The sequence below is a fragment of the Mauremys mutica genome, chromosome 2, assembly GCF_020497125.1.
Source record: "Mauremys mutica isolate MM-2020 ecotype Southern chromosome 2, ASM2049712v1, whole genome shotgun sequence".
NCBI classification, from domain to species: Eukaryota; Metazoa; Chordata; order Testudines; family Geoemydidae; genus Mauremys; species Mauremys mutica.
The window spans coordinates 93,045,963-93,072,694 of NC_059073.1; the positions used below are offsets into that span (position 1 = coordinate 93,045,963).

Consider the following 26,732-nt stretch of genomic DNA (forward strand, 5'->3'; position numbering starts at 1 on the left):
CAGATATAATGAAAAAAGCTTCATAGTTTTGTACTGTATTAACAAAACTCTTTTGGATAGATTAAAACTTAAATATTTCCCTGTTTCTGAGACTTCTATTTAGGAGACCCCAAAAAAGAGTGGTAAAAATGCTTGGTAAAACACTGCATTTGCATTTGCATCTTTAAAATGTGTAACTTAATTCCCGTAAAATGTCCTTTTCTGCTATTCTAATCATGCTGTATTGGCTGAATGTTTTTATTGAAATAGTCATCAGCTGAAGAAACATCATCAATTTGAATGCAGTCAGTTAAAAAAAATCATGTGCTATATAAGTCCCTGAGTCCCCTTGCCAATTGTTGTCATTTTGCAGTTGTACTTTCCGGTTGTTGGGGGGTTTTTTTTTGTTTGTTTGTTTTTTAAATTCTCTCCATTATTGTGTGAAAGACCCACACAGTCAGGAAACTAACTGTATGGGGGAAAGAATAACTGTCTGTGCAGACCACTATCATATGTGCAAAGTAAACAGAAATGTTTATTTATTTATTATTATTTTTTTACAATATTGCCAACCCTAAGCATTCAAAATTATGAATCAGGACCCCCAAAATAATGACATCTTGAATGATAAATACTGGACTCTCACTATTTACCTTCCAGTTTCTAATGTGCCAGGTGTTTCCAGGTTTTTCTTCACAACCATGAGGGGCTAGAAACTTACTTTTATTATTCATTTATTTTAAATGAAAGCTGCAATTCTGAGTCACTGGCTTCTAAAAAATGTGGTTTTAAGGAAAACACCAAATAGTGTGAAACTTGTGATAAAATCACAAGAGTCAGCAACACCGTACCAATTCCCCCTCTCCCCCAACACACACTTCTTAGAGCAATAACATACTTCTTAAACAGTTACTTGGGCCTCGTCTACACTTAGAAAGCTTAGGGTCAACAGAGCTATGATGCTTGGCCGTGTAAAAAACCCATATTCCTGAGCACCGCAGCTATGCCAACCTAACCTTCGGTGTAGATGCAGTGAGGTTAAAAGAAGAATGCTTCCCTCGACCTAGGTACCTTCGCCTGGGGTATCACTGTAGTCTATGCCTGCACTACTGGGTTACAGAGTTATAGCACCTGTAGCGTAGATGTGGCCTTCCATTGTAAGCTTTTTAGGGCAGGGACTATTTTTGTTATTTGTGTACAGTGCTTGTACAATGAAAGCCCAATCCTTGAATGGGTTGAAAGCTTATGCTCAAATTTGTTAGTCTCTAAGGTGCCACAAGTACTCCTGTTCTTTTTGCGGATGCAGACTAACATGGCTGCTACTCTGATATGTTGTTGTAATTCTAAATAATAATTTTAAAAAGCCAATATCCATCCCATCTAATAAAACTAAATATTGGCCTGGCCTGACTTGGCAGCTAAAGGGGCTGCCAGGCCAATTTTCATGCAGGATATTGTAAATGTATTTACACGACATAGTGTCAATTCCTCTAGTGTAGACCAGCCCTTAGTGACAAGGCTGTCGACACAGCCTTGTCATTAAAAGCTGTGTGGTGTAGACAAGCCCCCTGGGCATGTCTATCTATGTGGTGGGGATATTCAGGAAAGTTAAGGCAAATCAGCTAAAGGTGTAAAGTCAATGCATACAAGTTAAAGCATGTTAAACTCTGTGTGAATGCTCTCATTCAGGAGTATAAATTGCCTCAAGAGGATTAAGTTACAGTTAACAAAGACCGAAAAAATCATATGGTTATTCAAGGCCCTGATCTTGTATTTGGATCTGCTAGCACAGATCCGGTTTTCGACCAGAATGCCCAGTCAAAAAGGGACCCTGGCAGTTCTGATCAGCACCACTGACTGGGCTGTTAAAAAGCTGGTCAGCGGTGCTGTTAGGTAAAAAGCAAGTCCTACTCACCTCTCCAGCACCCGAGTTTGTGCGGAGTTGGTATAGGGCTCAGAAATCTGTCAGAGACCAGACAACAATTCGTTGATCAACGGGCTCACACCATCCTTAGCTTAAAAGCAGAGCTTCGGAGTAAGTGTGGCAAGTTTATTAGGGGTGAGCATCAATGTTTATACACAGAAGTAAACAAAGTGATTAACAGATCATAATGGTCATGCATAATCAATCAAGATTCTACGGGATAAAACAGGTTAAAATGCAAATTGGAGAAGACAAAGGAGGAGATGGCTACTTATGGCTACCTATTGGGAGGGGAAGGGTCATGAGTAGTTCGCAGGTCAAAACTTTTGATTAAAAGTTTCAGACAGAGACATGTAGTCTGAGTTAAGTTTCAGTGCATAAAGAGTTCAGACTCAACAGTGCTGTAGTGCTAAAGCAGGTTAGTCCCTACCTGTCTTGGCACCGCGCTACGCCCCAGAAGCGGCCAGCTGGTCCAAGGCCTGAAGGGGGGGAGGGGCACAGGGCTGTGTGCACTGCCCCCAGCCCAAGCACTGGCTCTGCACTTCCATTGGCTGGGAACGCAAGCCAATGGGAGCTGGGGGGGAGGGAGTGTTTGTGGGTGAGAGCAGTCCACAGAGCCTCCTGCCCCCACCTAGGAGCCAGACTGCTGGCTGCTTCCGGGGTGCAGCGTGGAGCCAGGACAGGCAGGGAGCCTGCCTTAGCTCCACAGCACTGCTGACCGGGAGCTGACCAAGATAAGCTCATGCCCGAATCCCAATCTCCTGCCCCAGCCTTGAGCCCCACCCAAACCCGGAACCCCCTCCTGCACCCCAAACCCTTCATCCCTGGCCCCACCTCAGAGCCCACACCCCCAGCCCAGAGCCCATACCCCCTTCTGCACCCCAAGTCCCTGCCTCAACCTGCAGCCCCCTCCTGCACCCCAACTCCCTGTCCCAGCCCAGAGTTCCCTCCTGCACCCATAACCCCTCATTTCTGGCCCCACCCTGCAGCCCACACCCCCAGTTAGAGCCCTCCCACACCCCTGCCCCAGCCCAGTAAAAGTGAGTGAGGGTGGGGGAGAGCGAGACACCGAGGGATGGGGAATGTAGTGAGCGGGGACAGGGCAATAGGTGGGGCCTTGGGGAAGTGGTGGGGCTAGTGTGTTTGGTTTTGTGCGATTAGAAAGTTGGAAACCCTCATCTGCAGTAGTGAGTCCTGATGCAAGATCAGGGCCTGAGGCAAATACACAACTTTGTAACTGTAATTGTTGAAGTCAGCTGATATTGACATCTGTCATGTGATGGATATTAAATTTGTGTAAACCTGACTCATATCCAGTCAGTCCAGAAAATAAAGACCATTCTGTTCCCAACATTCCTGTGTGTCACACAGGCATTACATCACTATGCAGTCATTCAAAAATGTATAGAATACCTTGATCCATGCAAGAGAGAGGCACATTTTCTTTACAAAAATTAGCGGCCAAGTGAGACCACTGGCCATTGTTACAGACCTTCGCATTAAAGCCGGTCTATGAATTTGAACAGGTAGTAGTACATGGTGGAATAATTAGAAACTGAGTATCTGAAAAGTAGGTATTTGCCAGGCTCGTGAAAACTGTAATTCCCAAATGAAAGTGTTAGCAAGCAGTCAAATAACTGAAGTGCATCTATTTTAAATGTATACCTTTTATTTTTTTCTTTTACCTTGGTAAACAAATCAGAGACGAGATGTGTTTGCAATAAATATGGAGGCAATCCTAGCACATCACAAATCTGTCCAACACAGGGACTGTGGTGTCAGACGTGCGGTAAAGGCAACCTGGAGTGCTGGTTAATGGTGAGTTCAATAGAACCCCCATTTAAATTCAGGTCCTGGCCCACTATCAATGGGTTGTAAACTTATGTACAGTTGCCATACTATAATCTGTCTTTATAGAAAAATACCTTCAGTTAAATAAAAGAAGTAACAAGCTGTGAACTCCCTTCTCTACAAGAAATCTAAATTCAACCCCTGTAGTGCTTGAGGCATGGGGATAGACATTTCCCCTGGACTTTCTTCAGCACAGCTAGATGAGGGCCAACCTGCCTGAGTGGAAGAGAAGTCTTGCTGCTCAGTAGGACAGGTATCAGTCACATTGCACATATGCCCTTCACTGGATGCCTTATAACTGAGGTAACCAGAAGACATCGGGTCTGCTACACAGTTTCCTGGATTCCAGTTCCTGATTCCCACATGGCTCTTGCCACTTCCCCAGGGGCCAGTCTGCCTACTGCTTTTCTCTGCAAATCTTTCCCTCTTCCTCCTGGCTACACTTGCTCTGCAGTCTCCACCCTTGTGAATCCTCTCCTTGTGCTCCTTGTTATCCTTTGGTATTAATCTGGAGGCCTTGGATGGAGAGATGAGTGTGCTGTTGAGGACTTCAGAGGGTGGGGCAAAAAGACAGAAGTGAGACATGTTATTGCCAAGGGGAGTCCTGATGATTGATGCTGGGGGAAGGAGTAGGGCACAGAAAGGGGGACATGTAAATTGAGTCATGGAGGTAAAGGGAAGGGAAGCCCATTCATGAATGGTTATACCCTTGTGCCCTCTCCAAGCTGTCCACTTCAATTAAATTGCTATTTATCCAGTGATTTTAAACAGATTTTAACTTCACATTGGCCATATAAATGCAAATTTAATCTTCACTCAGTTTTTCTTATTCATCCCCTTTCTTTTTTTCTTTTAGAAGGGAAAACAAAATGCAGACCCCCTCTTTATTAATGTATTGTCAAGGTAACACATTTAAATACAGGAAGATAAAAAGCTATTTTTTTCAGAACTCACTTTTCCACATGGCATATGCTTAATTTAGGTCTGTATTTAACAGTCTTGTCATCAAAAATATTATATGCCAGGTGGTCAGATTAATATTATTATGAGAGCCTTAACTTTTTAGTTCCTGAATTGTATGTCTTTTTAAAGCTGTAACTGTAGCATAATTGCATTGACAGTTTTTTGTGGTTTCATTTTTGCATTAAGATGTGGCTGATGCCTACATTGGTTAATGGGAGCAGTTCTACCGAATAATTTTCTCTCAGCGAAGAGATCACCTTTTCTTGACTACCTACCCAGGGTTAGAGTGTTCTTCCCCGTCAGTCCCCTGTTTGTAGGGGGATTAAGAACAATATATACAGCTGAGAGTTCAATGAATTTGAGTGCGTGTGTGTGTTTGAAGTTGGTAGGTGCATTAGGAGTTCAGCTGAGAGGTGTGAGTGATTCCTCTCTGCACAGCGTCCCTCGGATGGCGCAATGCCTGCGCTGGAGGATACTGGCAGTGCTGAGAGAGAGTTTTGTGAAAGTGAAGGCGTCTTTGCAGGCAGGAAGAGCCTGCCCTCTGTTTGCTCCACTCCGGCTTGAGTTTTTATTTATATCCTTTTTTTTATTCTTGCTCTTTCTACGAAGTCAGATTGAAATCCACAGCGGTGACTATGCGAAGGAAGGCTGCTGGTGCTGGCTGCCAGGAATCGGCAGCTTTTAGAACCACCTGAAGTTTGCGGAAAAAGCAGCCGCAGTACAAGCTGCCGGGGCTACGTTACGCGCGCCCTGGGAGGAGGAGCCCGAGAGCACTAACCTGGGCCATCTGCGTGTGATTTCTCTGTTAATCCTCACCATTTCTTCTTGTTTATAGACACTTTCTCCCTTTCAAAATGCAAGCGGAATGGGAGTGAAAAAGTGTGCTTTGAGGGGGCTGGTTCTTGTTCTCTCTCTCTAACACACACACACACACGGCTTCCATCTGAGTGTGTGTCTCAAACGCATATGCTTCCTTCTCAGGAGAAATAGGATATAGAGTAGGGAGAGAGTGTGCCTGAGAGAGGGGGACAGCAGGAAATAAATTAGTTTCTCTCTCTTCACTTGAAGGGTGTGTACTGTTTCCTGGTTTCACAGTGAGGCAAACCGAGTTTGTCCACAGCACAGAGGGAGAAGTTGAATTATGATTGCACTCACACAAACATGTATTTCAGTGCATAGGTTGAATGTGTAAATGTCTTTAAAAAAAAACAACACAACACGTTGTGATCCCATCTCAGGAGGACCAGGCTCTAGAGAAGGGCATGGACAGGGGGAGTAGGAGGTATCTCTCTTCTCTTGTATGGGGTTTAGCATTATCCTTGTGAGTGTTTTGTTCTAGTGTCTATTTCTTGGTCTGATATGGAGGCATTGCTGAAATTGGGCAGTCTAAAGAAAGAGATTGGATTATAATTAGATTACTGTCAAATAATATGTTTATTTCTGTGTGTGCATGTGTGTCAAAGTTGTGATCTGTCTCCAAAGCAATAGGAGACAGGGTATATTTACTTCTACTTGTAGGGTTCTGTAGTTTGACTGTGACTACAGAGGCAGTACTGAGATTGTGCAGAGAAAGAGACAGGATTATAATTGCAGTCAAACATTATTCTATTCTTTCTGTGCACAGGTTTCATATGTGTGTGTTATTCCCAAAGTGATCCCTTTTCAAGAGGAAGTGATCAGGGAGGGTCATAGGGTTGGGGAAGGACAGAAAGGAAATAAGGAACACTCTCCCCTTTGGAAAAAGGTAAAAGCTGGATCTGCCTGGATCCTGACTATTTTTGGCAGAGTCTTCTGTGTCATCAAAATAGAGAGCAAGTCTTCCTGATGAGTGCCCCCAAATAATTCCAGAGACCAATACATACCGGAACTAGGGGTATTGTAAAACCCCAGATTTGGCAACTGGATCAAGACAACTTTTGGCCCCAAATTCTGATGCCTAATAGAGAACAAGTCTAGTTACTCCTATTGCACCAAAAAAAAGCCTGGATCCTGGCACATAATACATAAATGTCACAAAAACCCAGTTCTGGCACATGGATCCTTCCAAATCCATACAGGTTTTGGTCTTCACTCCAAAATTCCATGGCATTAATAGAGAACAGGTATTGTTACTGCTACTACACCAAAATATTCTGGTTTGTAATGCATCCCCACATAAGAAAGCCTAAAAAATCCTGCACTTGACTTCATTTGGGTCTCGACAGTTTTGAGTCCCAAATTTAAACTGTATCATCTAAATAGAAAACAAATTTTGCTCCTTATTCACTTGAAAAATCTGGATCTGTATGCTTTCTGACTTAATAGCACTGGAAAAATACTGATCTGGTTCTTGCTAGGCCTTGCCAGTTTTTAACCCTAATTTCCCAAATTCAACTGTCTAAGGAATGGGGGTAAAGTAACAACTTTCAGAATGCAGCAGCCCCTATAATGCAGCAGCACTGCAAAAACTTTTATCTGGCACCTTTATCCAGCTAACCCTTTTTATTTGTAAATCCCAAACTCAAATGTTCAACAGACTAAATAGAGAAGAGCAGCTTCTCAAGTTCCACTGCAAAACTCTAGACTTTGATACATTCCTGCTCAACTGGATTGCAAAGACACGTACTCGGCACTGGAACCTGCTGGATCCTGCCATTTTTTTGGCCCCTCGTTCCCAAATCATACTGTCAAAATATACAACTCGTGTTGCTGCTTCTACTTGATCCAAAAATTCCAGGCTCTGACATCTCAGTGAAAGAGCAATCCGAAAACCCACTTGGGCCTCTTTTTTTTGGCCACAAACACCTACAATCTGTTAAATAAAGACCAAGGGTTAAATCCCTATTGAAGTAAATAGCAAAACCCCATTGACTTCAGTAAGGCCAGGATTTTACCCCGAGTATAGCTGCTCCTACTTCACTGTATCAGAATCTGGTCCCTGATCCATCATTACACAAGAGCACTTGAAAAATCTAGTTAAGGACTGTAAATGTAAATGAATGCTGATTCTTGCTGTCTATCTAGAAATTATAATTTTGGGAACATATGTAAAAAAATGGGGGTATACCTTGTTGGATCTGGGTCCACGTTTGGATTTTTTTTTTTAAAGTGCTCATCTGCCATGATGGCTCAGAGACTAGATTTTTTTTAATTTTTTTTTTGTAGACTAAGAGAAGCTATGCTTGGTCACTATGAATAGGCTAGAATTTAGAAGTTTGTGGCCAAAATATTGTTGGATTCTGCAAGACCCAGGTGCTGTTTGTGCACGTATTGCTCTTGCATTGAGATGTCGGGGCTGGGTTTTGCTGGCCAACTAGAAGCAGCTACAGGGCATGAGTTGTCTGTTTTGATGATACAATTTGGGGCCAACCCAAAACACTGTTTCACTGGGCTCCGGATGCCAGGTATTATGTGTCCTTGCCATGGTACTGAATAGGGAATACACTGGATTCTGCAGTAGAATTAGGACAGATGCATGTCTTTAGTTAGTTAGTTAGTTAGAATTTGGGGGATTTAAATTTAAAAAAAACGAAAGAGAAAGAAAGAACAACAAAAGAAAAACTAGGTGGATCCAGGTGCTGGATATTTGTTTTTGTTGTGCTGCTGTGCCAGTTCACAACAGTCTGAGTTTGGGGGGGGGGGGGAGCATTAAGAAGCTGCAACATTTTTTTCTTTATTTAGACAGCAGATCTAGATGGGTTATTAATTTATTTATTTATTTATTTATTAGTTTTAATTTAAGTAGGAGCCTAATACTAGAACTCTATTTCTGTGACACAGTTTGGGGCTTTTCGAGGTCAAAAATTGGCAGGTTGCAGGACAAATCCAACACGATCCAGGTACATCCAGCTTTTACGTCTTTCCTTCTCTCTTTCACTTGTGTGGGGTTTGTAGTTTGACTGTTTCCTGGTCTCACAGAAAGAGGCAGTGCTGAGCACAGAAAGACAAAAATAGACCTTTACAGAGAAATATAGGGATTGTGTGTGTGGAGGGGAGGGAGAGAGGAGAGCAGCGTTAGGCTGGTTTCCAGAAGGAGCTCTTCTCGCTTTCGTTGTGTGTTAGACATTTTTGTACAGATTTTTTTCTTCATCTTAAAAACGTTTTCTCTCTCCCGGCTGCTGCTTGTACCTCTTTGGGGGAGAAAAATCAAACTGTGTTTGATCAGAAAGCGACCAGAGACCATTTTATTTGAGCGACCGGAGGAAGAAAGAGAAGAGAAACCGTCGCAGGGATATAACTACCTATCATCTCTTACATATTTCCTGTAAATAAATCTCTATAGAAAGAGCACAATTTGACATCCATCCTAAGCGGCAGCAATGGGGTGTTTGGGCAACAGCAAAACAGAGGATCAGCGTATCGATGAGAAAGCGCAGCGAGAAGCCAACAAAAAAATAGAGAAGCAGTTGCAGAAAGAGAGACTGGCTTATAAAGCCACACATCGTTTGCTTCTGCTGGGTAAGGCAGGAGGGGGGGGGGTGAGAGTGCAGTGGCCTGCGCTCCCCATGGTAGGGGTATAACGGAGAAGCTGTGTGATTAATGTGTGTGTGTGAGAGAGAGTGTGTATTAGATACAAAGAATGCAGGCAATTTTATTGAGCACTATGGAAAAGTGCACAGATTGAGCTGTGTGTGGGAGCCACATGGATACATATATATATAAATGCTGTTGGAGGTGGGAGATGCTGTTAACATGTCACCAAAAAAACCATATATACACGGCAGTGTTCTGTCTTTTTCTTCCAGGAGCTGGTGAGTCAGGAAAAAGCACGATTGTGAAACAAATGAGGATCCTGCATGTCAATGGATTTAATTCAGAGTAAGAATTATTGATACTTCGTGTCTTCTATTTGTAAATATACATTTGAAACATATTCACACACAACACACTGGGTAATTTCTCTCTTTCCTCCACTCTATGTATGTGTGTGTGTTGGCAGTTTGACACTGGCTTGCAAAAAAAGAAAAATGCAAGGAATTACTACTATTATATATTTGTATTTTCTGTTCCTGCCCCTCTACTGTATTTTACACTGTTGCTACTGCAGCGCTTGACAGGCCCCTGTGTAGCAACAACATGGCGACTACTTTTTGCATAGCAGCAAATAACTAATATTGTATCTGTGTGCAATATAGAGATATATATCAATTCATACACAGGATGCCGGGGCTGCTGAGGTTTTTCTGGTGGTGGTTAGCATGAAACTGAAATCAATTTGCATGAATGTAATCATCATGTATTCTTGGGTTACATGATGTCTCTCTGAAAAACTGAGTGCCAGTATTTAATATTAATTGTGTGCTAATTTTAGATATATACGGTTTTTAACTATACAATATGTGTTCTAAATTGTAGGGGAATAGATTTACCATGCTATAGAAATGAAGGAATGACTTCCAATCCCACCAAGACAGCTTTGCAGATGTGGTTATGACTATCTAATGTGACAAAATAGGCAGAGATATATTTTCACTTTTTTTTATAGAATATGAAAAAGTGATGGATGGAAAATAATCTTACTGTTCTTTTCAGTCAGTTTGTCATAAAGGTTAAATAACAAATAAGCAGTCAGTAAAAAATTCTGAATGTAACTTAAATGAATTGGTTTGAGAGAGAAATTAAATCATTAATTCTGTTTTAATTCAGAGAAAAGAAACAGAAAATACTGGATATTCGGAAAAATGTTAAAGATGCAATTGTGGTAAGAACACATTTTATACTATTCTTAAATGGTTCTGTACACTGGAAGCCAAAAGTATTATGCTCTCTAGGATTGTGTAGAGAAATCCCATTTTGCTGATCAGATTGGATTATCTTCTATTGATCCTGTATTTTAGATTAACCAGATTAATGTGTCTGTTTTTGTTTTATCCAATTCTAGACTATAGTTTCAGCAATGGGCACTTTAATACCCCCAGTTCCACTGGCCAATCCAGAAAACCAATTTCGAATGGACTACATCAAGAGTATAGCTCCACTTTCTGATTTTGACTATACACAGGTAAGAGTAAAAAAAAAGTTGTTTTTCCTAATTTTGAAAGAGAACACAAAGCTCTGACTTTGATTTATGAAATGACTTGTTTGCCATTTGAAAGGTGTTTGCTAAAACAAGTTTGTCGCAGAATTATCACCAAGTTACCTGATTTAACATTGTATGGTGTTGCACCTGTTTTAATGTTGTTCAGTTGTGCTTTAGTAATGTGTGTTTGTTTTGCTTTGTTTTGTTTTTAGAGGATAATGAAATGCAAAGAAATTAAGATTATTTGAAATTTCAGTGTCTCAATTTAGCATTGTTGTGAAAGCTATTTTTCTGAGCATAATTTGGTGCAGCAGGACATCAGTCTGAGGAATTACAGTATATACTTAAGAAATAGAAGCACAGAGAAATTCTAATAATAACAGTATGTAGTTTTTAAAATGTCAACACTTTTTCATTCTTATTAATTTTCATACTAAGAACTTGAAATATCTGATGGCCAACTAAGGTGTCTTCATCACCTATGTATTTATTTATGTATTTATTTTAGTCAAATTTTGTATTATGTTGCTGGAATAAACCGTGAACAATGAGAATGGGAAGATATAATTCTTTATTTTAGTTGTGCATGAATGCTGCCATCTTAAGGCTGGGTAGAAATGTAAAAACCTATTGGGCTTTCTATAGTAGTCACTCATTGGTAGTGTAATTCAAAGTATATTATTTAGGTTAATTTGCATATGGATACTGCTATTTACATTGGATTATCTTGGTCTTCAGATGTTAATTATTGCTTATAGAAACATGCATGGTGTGTTTTGTGTGAAAGCAATTGTCTAGAAGTTTTGAGTATTAGTGGAGTTTTATTGTCTATAATAAAACGTTTTTAAATAAATTCTAAAATGTGGCTATCAATAGCAGTTTGTTTTGGATACAATGAAGACTGAATAATTTTTTCTGTCATTGGTTAAAAGCTTATGAGTTGTTCCTATTGTCAGTATTGCCAAAGCAGTCATTTACTATAGGGTGTCTTCAGACTGTTAAAGCCAGTTTAACTTGCAGGTGGAAATGTGTGAAGGGGAAAAATACTTGTTTCTTTAATATATTACTAACACACTCTGGTGTGTGGTTTTGTTGCCTCTGATAAATCTAGTGCTTTGAAGGTTCAATATTAAATAAATAAATAATCAGACATCTTGTAGAGTTACAATTTAACACAGAACTCAGTTGCTGAGAAAGCTGCAACTGCAGGGTACGCCCACATACGGTATGATTGTTCACTTAGTGGATATGAGTTACTGAAAATGACAGTCCTTTTTTAAATGGAATTTGAGGGTGTCTTAAATAGACTTTGATTTATGTTTGAGTTCTGAAGTTTATTTCAATAACTTTAGCATTTGATTTCTTCTTTGGTTTTTCATTTATTTTTCTTTAATATTGCCCCTTAATAATTTGTATAAAATAAATTAATATACAGCATCCTTTGCGAGTCTTCATAAGTGTATCTATTTTTCCATGTCTTAAAGTGGGCTAAAGTGTGGCATTTTTACTTTTATTTATCTTCAGACTTGTTCTATATTTTTTCTCTGTCTCTCTCTCTGTCAGTCACACACTGTATATATCTACATTAATAAGGATAGAAGTGCAAATTTGAGTAATTGTTGACTCTACAAAGTCTTGTATATTAGCAAACCTGGCTCACTGGTAGGTTCAACTGGAAATTTTGGTTGGAATAACTAACGTATGTTAATTTCCATATAGACTCTAAATCTACTTTGATTTTAAGAAAACTTAAGGAGTGCAGGACAGTTTATTGTTCTTTTTTGGATTAAACTGTCTTTTAGAAAGAAACATTTGAAATGGTGTGACATAGCTGTTTAAAAATAAGAATTGTACTAAAAAAATAAAGAAGAAAATTAATGCTGATTTAGAGGGAAAGCAAATACATTTTTAATGTTTTTCCTCGATTTAGTACTTTTAACATATCTACATTTTAGCTAGGTAATTCCTTTTATAATTTTAATATGGTTCTGCTTCCAGGGAATTATGTGAGTAAGACTGAGCCCTGGTCTACACTATACAGTTAGGTCAATGTAAGGCAGTTTACATCGACCTAACTCTGTAAACATCTAGACTAAAATGCAGCTCCCACTAATGTAACTCACCCACTGCACTGACTTAATAATTCCGCCACCATGAGAGATGTAGCACTTAGGTCGATATAGTGTAGTCACTGCGTTGCTTGCATCAACTTGCTGCCTTTCAGAAGCCATCCCACAATGCCCTACACTGACAGTTAAATTGGTGCAAGCGCTCCTGGTGAGGAGACACACCGCTGACACCAGGAGCATAGCGTGAACATGCAAAAGCTACTGCAGTCGCTGTACATCGACATAACTTAGGTTGACTTAATTTTGTAATGTAGACTTGCTCTGAGATTGAAAAATACATGCTTTAGGGCTTGATTCTACTGTAACATAAGTCAAAGGGACATTGACCTCAGTGGAAGCAGGATAAGGTCCAAAGTTTGTAACATGGAATAAAATAATGTTTTCTACTGGCATAGCATTTGACCCATTTTTTAAATAAGGACTGATATTAAAATAAGTACTGTACCATGGAGGATATTCAATTATACATCTTCTGTTAAGTTTTTAGTAATTCTGTAATTAACATTAGAAATATGGAATATAGCCTTCTGAAACAGGAAAGCCAATCTAAATATTTGATAAATCAATAAATCAGGTCCACTTAAAACTGCACAAAGAAAAAAAATCACTAAACTCAGTGTTTGGTCAGGTGTTACATTTGCAGTATATGTTATCTTCTCAAATATGAGAAAGTAACTCTTTTTTAAATGATGGAAATGCTAGTCAAGTTTTTACTAGTATGGATGTTATAAGGGTTAATATATATATATATAATAGTTACTTTATTTCTTTTAATTTCTGAAAATACTGGGTTAAGCCTTGGCCCAACTGAAGTCAATCGGAGTTCTGCCTTTGATTTCAATCAGGCAAGGATTTCAATCAGTATATTTTAAATTTATTAGGACAATAAAAGAAGTCTCAGTAATCACTAAAAACTTACCAAACATTTTTAGATAGTTTTCAATGTCTAGTCTTTGATATAATTTTTTTTCTAGTGTAATATGAATTTCAAATAAATTACATGTAAAATGTGATGAAAGGACTGTACTGTCCTATTCATCTTTAAGAAGTTCCTACTGAAATACAAGGATTTCAGCATAAAAATGGATGGCACAATAGGGCCCACATTTTTTGGAGAATAGCTTAGGTATATTTATGATACACTGGATATACTTGGATATGCTTATTTAAATTACATGAATTAATCGTGGTTCAAATTTTGAAAACTGTCTTCATAAAATAAGTGCATTGAAAACAAATTTATTTTCTCAGATTGAAATCTTGGCCCCATTGGAAGTTAATGACAAAAGTTCCATTGACTTTTATTGGGCCAGGATTTCATCTTCAGACAAAGGACTAGCATGAGGGTGGTTGGGGGTTTTTTGTTTTGTTTTTTTTTAATCTACATGTTGTTAAGAGATTTCTCTTTTATTTATCTCTTAAAATAACTGTAGAAGATCTAACCTCACTAGTGCTGTAAACATTCTTTTAATTTTAAAGAGTAAATTGCTTTGTAATATCTTTAAATTCCTCAGTGTACCTCCATAGTATTTTTGCAGAAATATATAATTTTCCATGTTAAAATGTTTAATTTTGCTTAGTGAAGTTGTCTTAAGGTTTTTGTTTGCTAATTTATCTCCAATTTCCTATTTTAGTGTTGTCTTTCATTAATTTTGATTAAAATCATGAGGCTATATATATACTTTACTAAATGTTCACATATTTTTACCAAAAAAAATTACCTTGGGCTGACAGACAGCATTCAAGAACACATTGCTTCATTATTGTAATCTGTAGGTATATTTTTGCATAACCTTATGAGTATTAATAATATATCTTTGACCATTATATTTTTGCAGGACTTTACATAATCAAAGAAAAGGAAGAAACTGTCAAAATATTTATTTACTTAATGTATATATTATATGTTCAGTTTTTTTATAGCTGCATTAAATGAGTCTAATACCATTATTCTTATATTGCTGTTAAGTATAGCATCTGCACAGGGATTTTACAACTGAAGTAGAAACATTTGTGATGTATTTAGGAGAGGATTTTTAGTTTATTTTTTGGCAAAGTGTTGACTGATATTTGTTAAAGTTAACAGGAATTGACTTGTGCCATTTTAAATCCTGTATTGATGGGTTTTTTTGCCCTTTGTGAAGCGGAGTGAACATATTAAGGGCATATTATGCTACTAGCTGTGGAAAAACATGATGTATTATATAAGCATGTATTTGTTAAAGACTATTGAACTTCAATGAAATATTTGAATATAATAGGCACTACAAACTTGCTTCCCACAAGTTGCCTTTTTCCTTTGCTTTCCTTAGATCTTTAAAGTAGTTTTAAATTCTTTTTCTAAATATATACACTTGTTTCTATTCCACAGAATGTTTAACTCAACTCTAAGTATGCATATAACAGGTAGTGGAGAAATTGTGTATAGTAATTATAACTGAGTGGTCAAGTGTTTCCTGATGTTACTTTAGTAGCTAATCAGACTGAATCACTGATTAATGTAGAAAACATGTAAACATGAATGCTGGTGCTATTTAGCAAATTGCTTTTGTTAGGGCTCTCAAAAGAACGTTTTCCTCACTTTTTAAAAATTTCGAATACTGTTAGAGATATTAAGCACTTTTTTAAACAGAAAATTGTTCTTTCTCTCTAAAGAGAAATGTGATGAATTTAGAATGCTAGTCTAAAATACAATTTTAGAGCACTAGCTGTGTAATGATCTGTAAACTGTTCTCAAATGCAGTCCTTTAAAAGCAAACTATTAATGAAGATATTGACAGTAAAAATATTTAAAATTATCTGTATTTTTAGTGTATTGCACTTTACTTGGGTATTGTAGTTTGAGGTTTTCACAGCATCATTTCAGTTTTCCCCCTAAAAATCAACATTGTATGTTGATACCTTTTAAAATAAACAGGACAATATTTATGGTCAGGTTTAAAAATTACGTAGACATTCTTTTGGCATTTTAACATATCATTTAAAACAGCGCTAGTAAACCTTATTCAGAGTTGTAGTAAAGTCTAGCAATTGTTGATAGACACAATATATGTGTAACAAGTATTGAACTCATTTTGCTTGAGTAAAGAGTGTAGAATTAGGTCCATGTGTAGTAAAAGTTGTATCCCAAATAAGTACCTAAATAAAAATGAAAACCACTATATAAATAAGTCCATAAATGGTTAAAAAAATTGGTGTCACTCAGTTAGTTAACACCCTAATTGGCCTCAAAATGTTTGTTTTTTCCTGTAACTCATGCTTGATCTAACCCCCAAAGGAATTGTTTAATAATACCATCTTATATTTGTGGTTTTTAATATGGTTTGCAATATTTTCATGTTCTTTAGGTATGAGAAAATGTACAACACTATTAAGTGAAAAGATCAAAATAGATGGAAAAAGTGGTGTGAATATTGGCAAACATGGCTTGGTTTGAGTTTCCTTTGTTACCTCTCTTAATAACTTTACTTTAGGGATTTACTTACTATTTTTCATGTGGGTAGAGGGCCATAAGTCTTTATAATTACCTCTGAGCATCACATTATAAGTACTGCAGCAGTACCAAGTCAAAATTTAAAACCTGCTTGCTCTTTAAAGTTAAAGAATTATATCTTTTGGGTTTCTTCAAATTCTAAGATCTAGACTGAAACTTTTAACAATAAATTGTTTTTGTTTTTTTCTTAAATGTATTATTTCTCAAATATGGAAAGGAAATACCTTGGATTAACGCTTTCAAAACTAGAGGAGGAGGATATTGAAAAGGGACACTTAGGACATGGAAAAATAATATACTTATGAATGCAATTGGTAGCAACTTTTTTTTCTTTTGCACAAAAGTGAACATTGTGAGGAGAACTGGGATGGAAATAAAGTGGATATTGGAAAAAAGTAGCTATGATGTAACAGCATGAGATTTCTTTGTGGTTCCAATAGCATTTGTTTTGTGGTACAGACTAACAATTAATTAGCAACTGACACTGAAGTTGGATTTCTGGTGCTTCCTTTCCTCTAGTACATGTATGCATACAGATTTAGTGTAGATGTGTCTGATTTCCATTAGCTTAATACACTGAGTCTTAGTTGCTCTAGTTAGTTGATGTATAAGGACACCGAGTGGGCATGTCACATGTATGAGAGCAAGTACATACTTTAATTTTCTTTGTTACTTACTGCTTATTGTAGTATTGTTAGGTGGTCATCAGTGCTTTGGGAGAGAATCAAAAGAAATGTTAGCATATTGTTTTTAATGCAAAATTAAACAAGGATAGTTTATTTGCAAGGCCATATTGAAAATGAAAACCTTGAGTGTTACAGTTCTAGTGCACCAGTAATATCCAAATCTGATTTGATTTTTGTAAATGTTCATTGTTTGATGATGATTCCATTTTTATAGATCAAGGCACCTGAGCATTAAAATTTAACTTGATTATAATATATAGTTCCCTTAATGAACCCCAAGCTTTCTTGTTTACAAATAAATTTCCCTTATTTAATGCTTTTCTTTCTTTTAAGATGAAGGCATTATTTATATTATGTTCAAGCTTGGAAAAGTAAACCTGATCTTGGGTTGATTTAGATACTATGCAGAATGGAAATAAAGCAATACATTTATTCTCCCCTCTAGCCTCATGGAAATTATTCAGAAGAGTTAATACAGCACATTCATTACAGTTAAAGTCTCCAGGCCACAACAGCTAGCAATTGTTATTTTAAAAAAATAGCATTTTTCTGCTGAAGGAGAGAAATGGCAAACTACTTAGGTCCCCAATGGTTTGCCTGGCTAAAGCTCTGGCAGGGAGCTGTAGACAAACACAGGCATCATCTCTCAGTGGAGTCACAATTAGTGAGAGGAGAGGGAAGAGTTGGGCAGGGAGGGGTAGAGTTTGATACAGGTTTTGAATTCCATGTTTGGTTTTGGCATCTTCCCCATCTCACTATTGTGAAAAGTAAATACAGCTTTGAATTATTATAATACAGAAAAGATCAGCCTTCCCCTCTTGTCTTCCCATCTATTTATACTATGTTTTTATGCAGCTTTCCAGCATAAGATGAGAAATTTCCATCCCAAAAAGTATTTGAGTGTATTATTAACAGAAATCATAGAGGGGAAAGTGTCTTTTCAGCCTTAACTCACAGGGTTGTTACTGTGATGCTAAAACAATGAATGTATTGAATTATTTAACTAACCATCATTCTGTTTAAATTATAGATCCTGATACTTCAATATTTGGACTAATATTTACAGTTTGTCCTCCTTGCCTTATACATCATTACTCTGATGCAGTTTTACAATTTTAATTATCTAACTGAAAGGATATTTCATAGTAGTGTCTTTTATTACCATGGACTAATGTTTAATAGAACTACATGCCACTGGTGTAGTCTACTGAAATTACCTGACATTAGTTTTGTTTTTGTACCTCTGTTTACAGCCTGTTTTCTAAGAGTCAGGCAAATACCCAGCAACATACCTTAGATTAAAAATAGCCAACTGATCAGTTTATATTTTCTTGTAAAATGTTAGTTGACAAAACCATATGAAATAATGCAGTAACACAGTCAGTATTTGGGGGTTTAAATATTTGTATTTGTAGAACTAACATTCTGGGTAGGGGGCATGGTGGGAGAAACAATGAAAAATGAATTTAGGTAGAAGTGGATAGTTTTCCCAAAAAACAAAAACAGTTCCATCACCGGCTCTTTCTTTACAGCATTTTCTGTCATGTGACTTTGCTCAGAATCTACCCTAATTTTAAGTGATATTTACATATAAATAGGCATTATGGGCTGAATTTTGCTCGTTCAGGACAGTGGGTGTATTTTTCCATTGACTTGAGTGGGACTAGCAGAGGACACTATGGATGATAATGGGACAGGGTTCTCTTAATATGAACATGCTGCCCTCCATTGACTTGTGGCTGTATCTTAAGGAATGTAAGGACCATTCAGTAGCTGGCAGCTACCACAGTTCTTCCTTCAGCTTGGAGGGCCAGGTTCTATCCTCTGTAAGCAGTGGTGTACTGGGAAGAAGTGGTTAGCCTGTCCATAGTTAAGGCTAACTTTTATCCCTTTTGTAACTTTAAGGAAGAATGGGATGGGGAAATCCTCATACATTCAAAGTTTTAGGATTAAATTACACTGAAATCTAGAAAAGCTTGAATAAATTACTCTTTTGTAATTAAGACAATATCCTCCTTGAAAATTTTTCAAGATATCTAATTTTCTGTGTCCCTTTGTCTGCAAATGAAATTGAATTTTCATAAAATTCGAAACATAAATAGACTTTGCTTGCTACCTATGGATAGCATCACTAACAGCCCTGATTTTATGCATCTTGTGAATAATCGGTTATATGAACTATTTTTATCTCTCAATCAGCAAGGTACCAGTGTATGTACTTGAGCAGTGAGCAAAGCAAGATTATAACAGGCACATCATTAAATTTGTTATTATTTGCTATTAGCGCGCTCATTGAACAATTAATAAATTAGCTTATGCATCTTACCTAATGTAATTTTGAGATGTTCAATTTTATGAGCTGTTTAATGTTTTGAATTTCTCAAACCCCAATTACTCGATTTTTTTTTAAAAAGGGTTCTACTGTAATCCAACTGCAGTGCTCAGGTACAGTCCCACAGTAATAAATGCTTTATAAATGTCGCTAGATTGGATACGTTTCGACTTTTGCAATGTGCAGTTTTTCATAAATAGTAAAATAATTAAGAAATTTCCATTACTTGAAAATTAAACTAGATTCTCCCTCACTAAAACTGACAGAAGAGAAAAACCTGGTGGAATGTATTCTACAGTCACTAAAGCAAGATATTAGAATGATGTATTGCTCATGTGCAATTGTGCTTTTTTCTACTGCTCTCTTTGGGTACAATCCCAGGCCTATAGAAGTCAATGGGAGGCTCTGACTTCAATGGGTGTTAAATCAGGCCCCAATCCTGCAATTAATAATGCACAATTGGACCAGAGCCCTGCACCTGTGTGTAGCCCTGTTGTAGCCCACGTGTCTGCAGAGGTGCTGCCCGGAGCCCCTGGAGGCTGTGTGGTGCAGGGTGCCAATCCCTGGCTGGCGGCACTCAAGGGAGTGCATCCAGGAGCCACAACTGGGCGCTGTAGGCAGGGGCTGCTGCTGCCCCTCCTCCCGCCCCCCCAGTCTCTGCCCAGGAGACTGTCCTGGCTGCAGAAAAATCCCCTGGTGGCCGCATTTGAGAAACGCTGGTTTAGGGGCACACGGAACATGGGATTGCATCCCTCACCATTTTGGCTAACAGCCCACTGATGGATGTTTTGCATAACAATTTCAAACTAACTGGGGGATTATGGATGTTCGTTTCTAACCACTATTATCTTGATCATCTCTGGTCACTCCTTTAATTTAATAACCTGCAGATTACTCCATCCCATTTATTTAAAATTTAGAAACTAACTTAATTTTTACCTTTACAAAAGGAAAAATAATTAAAAACACTTGGAAAACAAAAATTTTGTTTCGGATAGCAGTGAAAGGTTCTAAAATGACAACAGTATACTTACCTATCATGTTACTTATAAGACCCAAGCACCTAAGAGCAAGGAAATGAATAGTTAATGGCAATTTAAATCTGTCCACATAGTATTATTATTATCAATTACAAAGAAATGAATGTATAGGCATCTCTCCAAAACAGCTTTAGTTCTGAACCATGAATTATTTTTTAGAACTTGGTGAGATTTTAACCTCTTCTTGAAATGGTTCTGAATATTGTCTTTGATTCACTTACGCTAAACTTTGTTCAGCACTCGTTCAGCTTCACCCATGGCTGATGTCCATTGTCAGCAATGGGTCATCTTTCTAGTGTAGATGAGGCCTCCGTTGATGGGTGAATTACTATATTATAAACAGAAGACAACACAAGTTGGGAAATAAAGAACAGGATGAACCAGCTGAGGAGCAGAGACTCTGTTTTTCATGTAAAAATACTTAGTAATTAAAACAAAAGGAAAAATATATAGGGTGAAATTCTATATAGATTCCCCCCTCCCCGTCCAAGTTTCCAAGCAGTTCTTTATAGAAACCTAAATAGGACTTTAGGAACACGTATACAATAAATACATTCTTTTAGTTTTATTTGTATTATAAATAGGTAAATTGCTATTTAAACTAGCCATTGTTAATTGGTTGATTTCTGTATTTTCAAATCTGCTCATTGTTACTTACATTTTTTGGAAATTAGTCTCCTGTAGCATTGGAGAAGACCATTGCTAATAACCCTTATTCTTTTTAGAGAAATATGATGTTTAAAAATACCATGATGTCACAATTTTTTCTCTTGCGTTCCTGTTGTTCTGTGTTACTTGAAAAAAATGTTTTGAACTTTTTGATCTCCCTTGGGGAAATGCTGCAAGCAGAAGAACATGTGTTATTTTTATGTCAATTTAGGTCTTAAATGATTCAGAACATGTGGTTTGTGGGAAAGAGTACTGTAGATTGACAAAAGGAGCAGAAATAGGGAAGGGGTTGCTGGTTGAGAACTCCTCTGCTCACTATTAAAATATTTTTGAAATTTGCTTTTCTCCATTGTTTTTTCTCCTCTGTTTATCTATGTCCCCTCTGCCTGTGCTCTGCTAAGTGACCTATGTGCTGTGATGAAAGCTCAAGCAAATCAGTTTCACTTTCTCAAAGCTTTTTCACAGTATGGAGAATTAGAAAGCTTTTGAGGGATCTGTCTGTATAAAACAAATCCACTCCCCAAAATTGGCTCACTGCCACATTTAAAACTGCAACAAGAAATAGTGAAGATGAAGAAAGGTTAAATATATTTGTATGTTATGGTGAGTGAGGGGGAATTTTGTATTGCTGGCAAAGAAATATGATATCAACTAAATACTGTCAGGTTACCTGGGTTGAATTGAAAAATATATCCATTTTTTTCTGTCTGCCATTTAAAAAATGGAAAACTAGTTATTTTTACTCAGAGTAGGTCAGCAAGGGCCTTTCTGCTTGAATTGGGGGGGAGGAGCTCTGACTCTGAAGGATCCCATCATGGAAAAGGGGGTCAATAACCTGGGATCCATCTCAAGGTTTGAAATGGCCCCCTGACCTTCCCCATTCCTAAGGTCACCTAACAGCTGTCTGCCTCCTCTATGGCCTTCTAGGCATAGGAGCTGGAACTAGGAGTGCTGGGGGTGCTGCCATACCCGCTGACTTGAAGTGGTTTCTATTATATACAGGGGTTTACAGTTTGTTTCAATGGCTCTCAGCACCCCCACTATACAAATTGTTCCAGCTCCCCTGCTTCCAGGAATCTTTCTCTAGTCTGTTGTTTAAGGGGAAAAAGTATATATGAATCAGGAAAGGTACCTGTACAGCATGGTCTTTCCCCTGCACTCATCCCAAAAAATCAAACAGCAGCAGGACTTTCAAGCACTGGGTCCATAGTTCTAACAGGTGGTTCCCTGGGTTTCTTCATGTCCCAATTTTCTAGCCCCATCAGCAGTTCCTGTTCTTTGCTTTCCTGGGCAGTGTTTCCAGTAAGGCTTTCATCTGGCCTGGGCACAGTTCTAAGAACCTTTCCTAAGAGCAAGGTAGCTATTAGCAACCATGTTAAGGAGGAAGGATGACTGGCTGATCTGTGTCAAAACACAGAACAGCAGCTAAGATAGTGATTAAGTAGTTCTGCAATTTGTTAAAAAACCATAGGCATACAATAAACAAGGAAAAAAGATTTCTTCTCCTTCTTGGGATTTAGTTGGGAACAGTTCACCATTGACTGGTCAGTGTCTTACTAACTGTGGAGATGATAACTGAGGTGCAGTGTCAGGTTCAGTTTTTGCTCTACTTCTGGAACATTTTGGAATGGAGGTGCCTGTGTGCCTTGGTTTTACTGGCAACAAGGAGCTTAGATCTACTTACCGTGGGGTCCACGCTCTCCCATCGACTCCCCCTACTTTTCTCAATCCTGTGGAGTACAGGAGTCGACAGGAGAGCAGACCCACTAAATCACCGGCTGATGCATTGACCGCCGCAGCGGCGATCCTCCGGTAAGTGTAGTCAAGCCCTGAAATATTTGATGTCATGGACAGGACAAAATTATTCCAGTTAGCTTGTATGACCATTTTGGAGTACCTAGGGCTGAGAGTCACCTTGTTACAGTGTAACACCAGTGTCCATGGTGGCTGGGTGTTAGCTGCTCAAGCACTCTGCTCAAGGCTATGCCAGCCCTGTCCTCAACTTTCAAGTTAACAATAGGAGCACCCCAGTCCCCAAGTCTCTTTCACTCCCTTGTGATATACAGTCCCGATGCAGGACACTTACAGAAATCCCAGATCCTCTGCCCCCAAATGTGCAGTGTACCCCAGTTTACAAGTTTTACCTTAAATCCGCCTCTCCTGTATAACACGCAGCACTTGTGAGCGCTTGTAATAAAATGAAAGTAGGTTTGTTTAAGAAAGAAAGGAGAGTTAACTAGAAACGAGAAAGTGGTGGAAACAAATAGTTGCAAAACAAAATCATAAAATGCAAACTTTGGTCTATGCTTATTAACAGTAGTTACATTTCCTATCTAATAAAGTAGGTTTCCCCTGCAAAGTTCAGTCTGTTGCAGAGCTAGCTGGCTTCACAGCAACCAGGATCCAATTTTTCATGAGAACATCCCTACTCCGCAAGATGTCTCATTAGTGAAAGGATACAAAATGCCTCTCCCTACTCTTATACTGAAACAGTCTCTTGTCTCTCTTCATTGAGCAAATGCCTGTTTTGTTGTAATTTCCTTTTTTACCTTGATTGTTTGCAGTTGTCTTGGATGCTTTCCAATTGCTACTCTTGGGATGGAGAAAGACTGGACAACTGACAGGGAGGGCTGGCTCCTCCCCTCATGTGTGAAAGGGGCCATAACTGAGACCTATTATCCCTTGGTGACCTAACTTTTGCATCAAGACCACAAAGCATACTTTCAATATAATTCCTTAAAATATTTCCCTACATATATTTTGCAGTTAAGAGACTTGATAAGTTATGAGCTTTCTGAAGATGCCTTACATGTTACCCCTTGTGGAGAAATATACTGCAAGATGTGTGTAGTGTAGTGAGTTTGTCAGGTCTGAGACAAGTTGTTTGCAAAGAACAGCAGACCCTTTGCCAAGGATCCTCTGTGTCACAGTTTGTAATTTACATACTGATAAAGAGAAACAGTGCAACCAATGTGATGAGCAGGACACAGTATATTCGGAGGAATGGAAGTTAACTTCCTAGACTGTTCAATTGCAGAAATGTTCAACTATAGGAGGCTAATGGCCTCCAAGAACAAGGAAGTCAACATGCATTCCAGCATGTCCAAGGGTATGTGTACACTGCCATTAGACATCTGCAGCTGGCATGTGCCAGCTGACTCGGACTCGTGGGGCTCAGGCTAAGGGGCTGTTTAATCGCAGTGCAGACATTCAGGCTCAGGCTGGAGCCTGGGATCGCTCAGTCTCTACACCACAGTTAAACAGCCCCTTAGCCCGGCGTTCCATGAGCCTAAGACAGCTGGCACAAGCCAGCTGCAGTGTAGACATACCCTAAGAGACCAGAATAAAACAGGCTGGCAGTACAAGTGGAGCTTCATCCTGTTGTCTTTTCCTGCCTGGCCTGTGATTGCTAGGGACTTGCAGAAAATAGGTAGGTCTCCTGGAACCTACATTCTGCATAGTTCTGAACTGGCTAAGGAAGCAGTGGCAGAACTGGTAAACATAAATGTACAAAGCCCTTTCAGACTACTTGCCATCAGGACTTGTTGATTCTGGGTCAGAGATCTGGTGCTGTAGAGACTAATGGTTATGCACAACATTTATGTCTCTTACCTATCCCCTAGAAGGCTGCTTTATAAAGCCTACAGCAAATAACTTCATATTAGTGAATTTAACTCCTCATTTGTTTTTGTACCACAATTCTTCTTTACAACTTGTCTATGGAACCCACAAACCTAAAGAAATTGTATGTATTGAGCAAAGTTAGATGTACAGTGCGGCACTCTTGAAAACCCTTTTTTCCACCTGGCGTATTCTGATAGTTAGAAAACTCTTCTCCCCTTGCCTCCCATTAATTTAGCAGAGCAGAGTAGATCCCCGCCAGTATACAGAGCTCATCCATTTGCTTCAGACTGGCTTGTACATTGAGTGCCCACTAAACTATGCTGAACAGCTAATGTAGTTTCTGGTGCATACTGGATCATTATTTCCTTAGCCATCAGATATGTTGATTATTGAAAGCTATGGAGAAGTTAGGACTGCAGTGTACACACAAGTGTGTGTGTGTGTGTGTGTGTGTGTGTGTGTAAAAGTAAAATATATCCTTATCTTCATCTGGGACTTGAATTTAGTGCTAATTGTTCTTTGGTTCTTTGAACCTTTTGGGATACAGTCCCTAAACATCCTTTTTTGTCTCACCATTTCTTCTGCTGTCAGGGAAGGGAAGTTTCAGGCCGTGTCTAATTAGAAGCTATGTATGATTTTTTTCCCACTAAAACAATGTTGTCATCAAAATGCTGCCTGAATTTAGACCTAAAACAATGACTACACTTAATCTGAAGCACCAGATAACCTTGGCTACTCTTTGCCACAATTAGGGTGACCAGATGTCCCAATTTTATAGGGACAGTCCCAATATTAGGGGCTTTGTCTTATATAGGTGCCTATTACTCTCCACCCCGTGTCCCTATTTTTCACACTTGGAGTCTGGTCACCCTAGTCACAATTCACTATGTTGTCTGGGTGTTGTCAAGATCCTGCATATTTTACTTACATGGACAAGAAAGCTTAATTTAGGAACTCATGGAGGCAGTTACTCTTCTGCCGTAGGTCCAGGAAAGGTCAGGGAACTTCCAAATTGACAGTCTCCAGATGAATTCAAAAGATGATCAGAGAAGCTTACTTTAGTGTTGGGAAGGAAGTTCTAGAGCCCGGATCGGCAACCTTTGGCCTGCAGCCTGCCAGGTAAGCACCCTGGCGAGCTGGGCCGGTTTGTTTACCTGCCGAGTCCGCAGGTTTGGCCAGTCGCGGCTCCCACTGGCTGCGGTTCACCGTCCCAGGCTAATGGGGTCTGTGGGAAGCAGCGCGGGCTCAGGGATGTGTTGGCTGCCGCTTCCTGCAGCCCCCATTGGCCTGGGACGGCGAACTGTGGCCAGTGGGAACCGTGATCGGCCGAACCTGCGGATGCGGCAGGTAAACAAAGCGGCCCAGCCCGCCACGGGGCTTACCCTGGTGGGCCACTTGCCAAAGGTTGTCGATCCCTGTTCTAGAGGCTTTTAAAGTACACTCAATCATATCAGTGGGTCTCTGAAAGGAGAAAGGCTTCTCTGGTGGAAATCTGAAAGACAACCAGCTGGGAGACAGTGCATAGCTTCCTAAGCACTATAGATGTTCAGAAGTGCTGAGCATCTGCCACTTACATTGGTTTAATTGGAATTGTGGGTGCATCACACCTCGGAAAATACTGTCCTATGTGTTGGAAGCTAGACCCACAAAATTAGTAAGTACTTCTGAAAATTTGGTTCTTAGCATATTAGTTCACTGTTAGGGATCTCCCAAACATCTGGACTAGTTTATAGGAGTGAAGAGAGAAGACATTTTCTTTCCCTTTTTATTTTCTTTCTTTGAAATCTAGTGTACCAGTGAATCATTAGTTTCACTCCTGATTTAAAATTAGATTTTTAGAATTTGAGAGTTATACAGACTTCAACTTTAGAGTGTTCCTTTTGAAGTTTTCAATGGACGTCTCGGAGCTGGCATGCCCTTTATATCTGTATCTTTCTGTTGGTAAAGAGATGACTTACTTCAGTTGCTGTCTGGATAGAACTCTGTGTAATTGTCTGGATTGGAATAGAAGATCTCAAAGCAAGAAAATACACAGGCAAGGAAA

General features: G+C 38.8%; 1 protein-coding gene across 3 annotated transcripts in view; it reads left to right on the forward strand.

Annotated features, from left to right (window-relative positions):
* Positions 1-26,732, forward strand: part of GNAL (G protein subunit alpha L) — a 323,051-nt gene that overhangs the window by 125,140 nt on the left and 171,179 nt on the right. The window contains exons 1-5 of one of the 3 annotated variants that reach the window (XM_045008184.1): positions 5,491-5,508; positions 8,862-9,154; positions 9,442-9,514; positions 10,343-10,397; positions 10,578-10,697. In XM_045008184.1, the coding sequence (XP_044864119.1) occupies positions 9,016-9,154; positions 9,442-9,514; positions 10,343-10,397; positions 10,578-10,697 (387 nt within the window). In that variant the 5' untranslated portion in view covers positions 5,491-5,508; positions 8,862-9,015. Of the gene's footprint in view, positions 1-5,490; positions 5,509-8,861; positions 9,155-9,441; positions 9,515-10,342; positions 10,398-10,577; positions 10,698-26,732 lie in introns of those variants that run through there. The other 2 variants (XM_045008183.1, XM_045008185.1) reach the window with 2 other exon arrangements.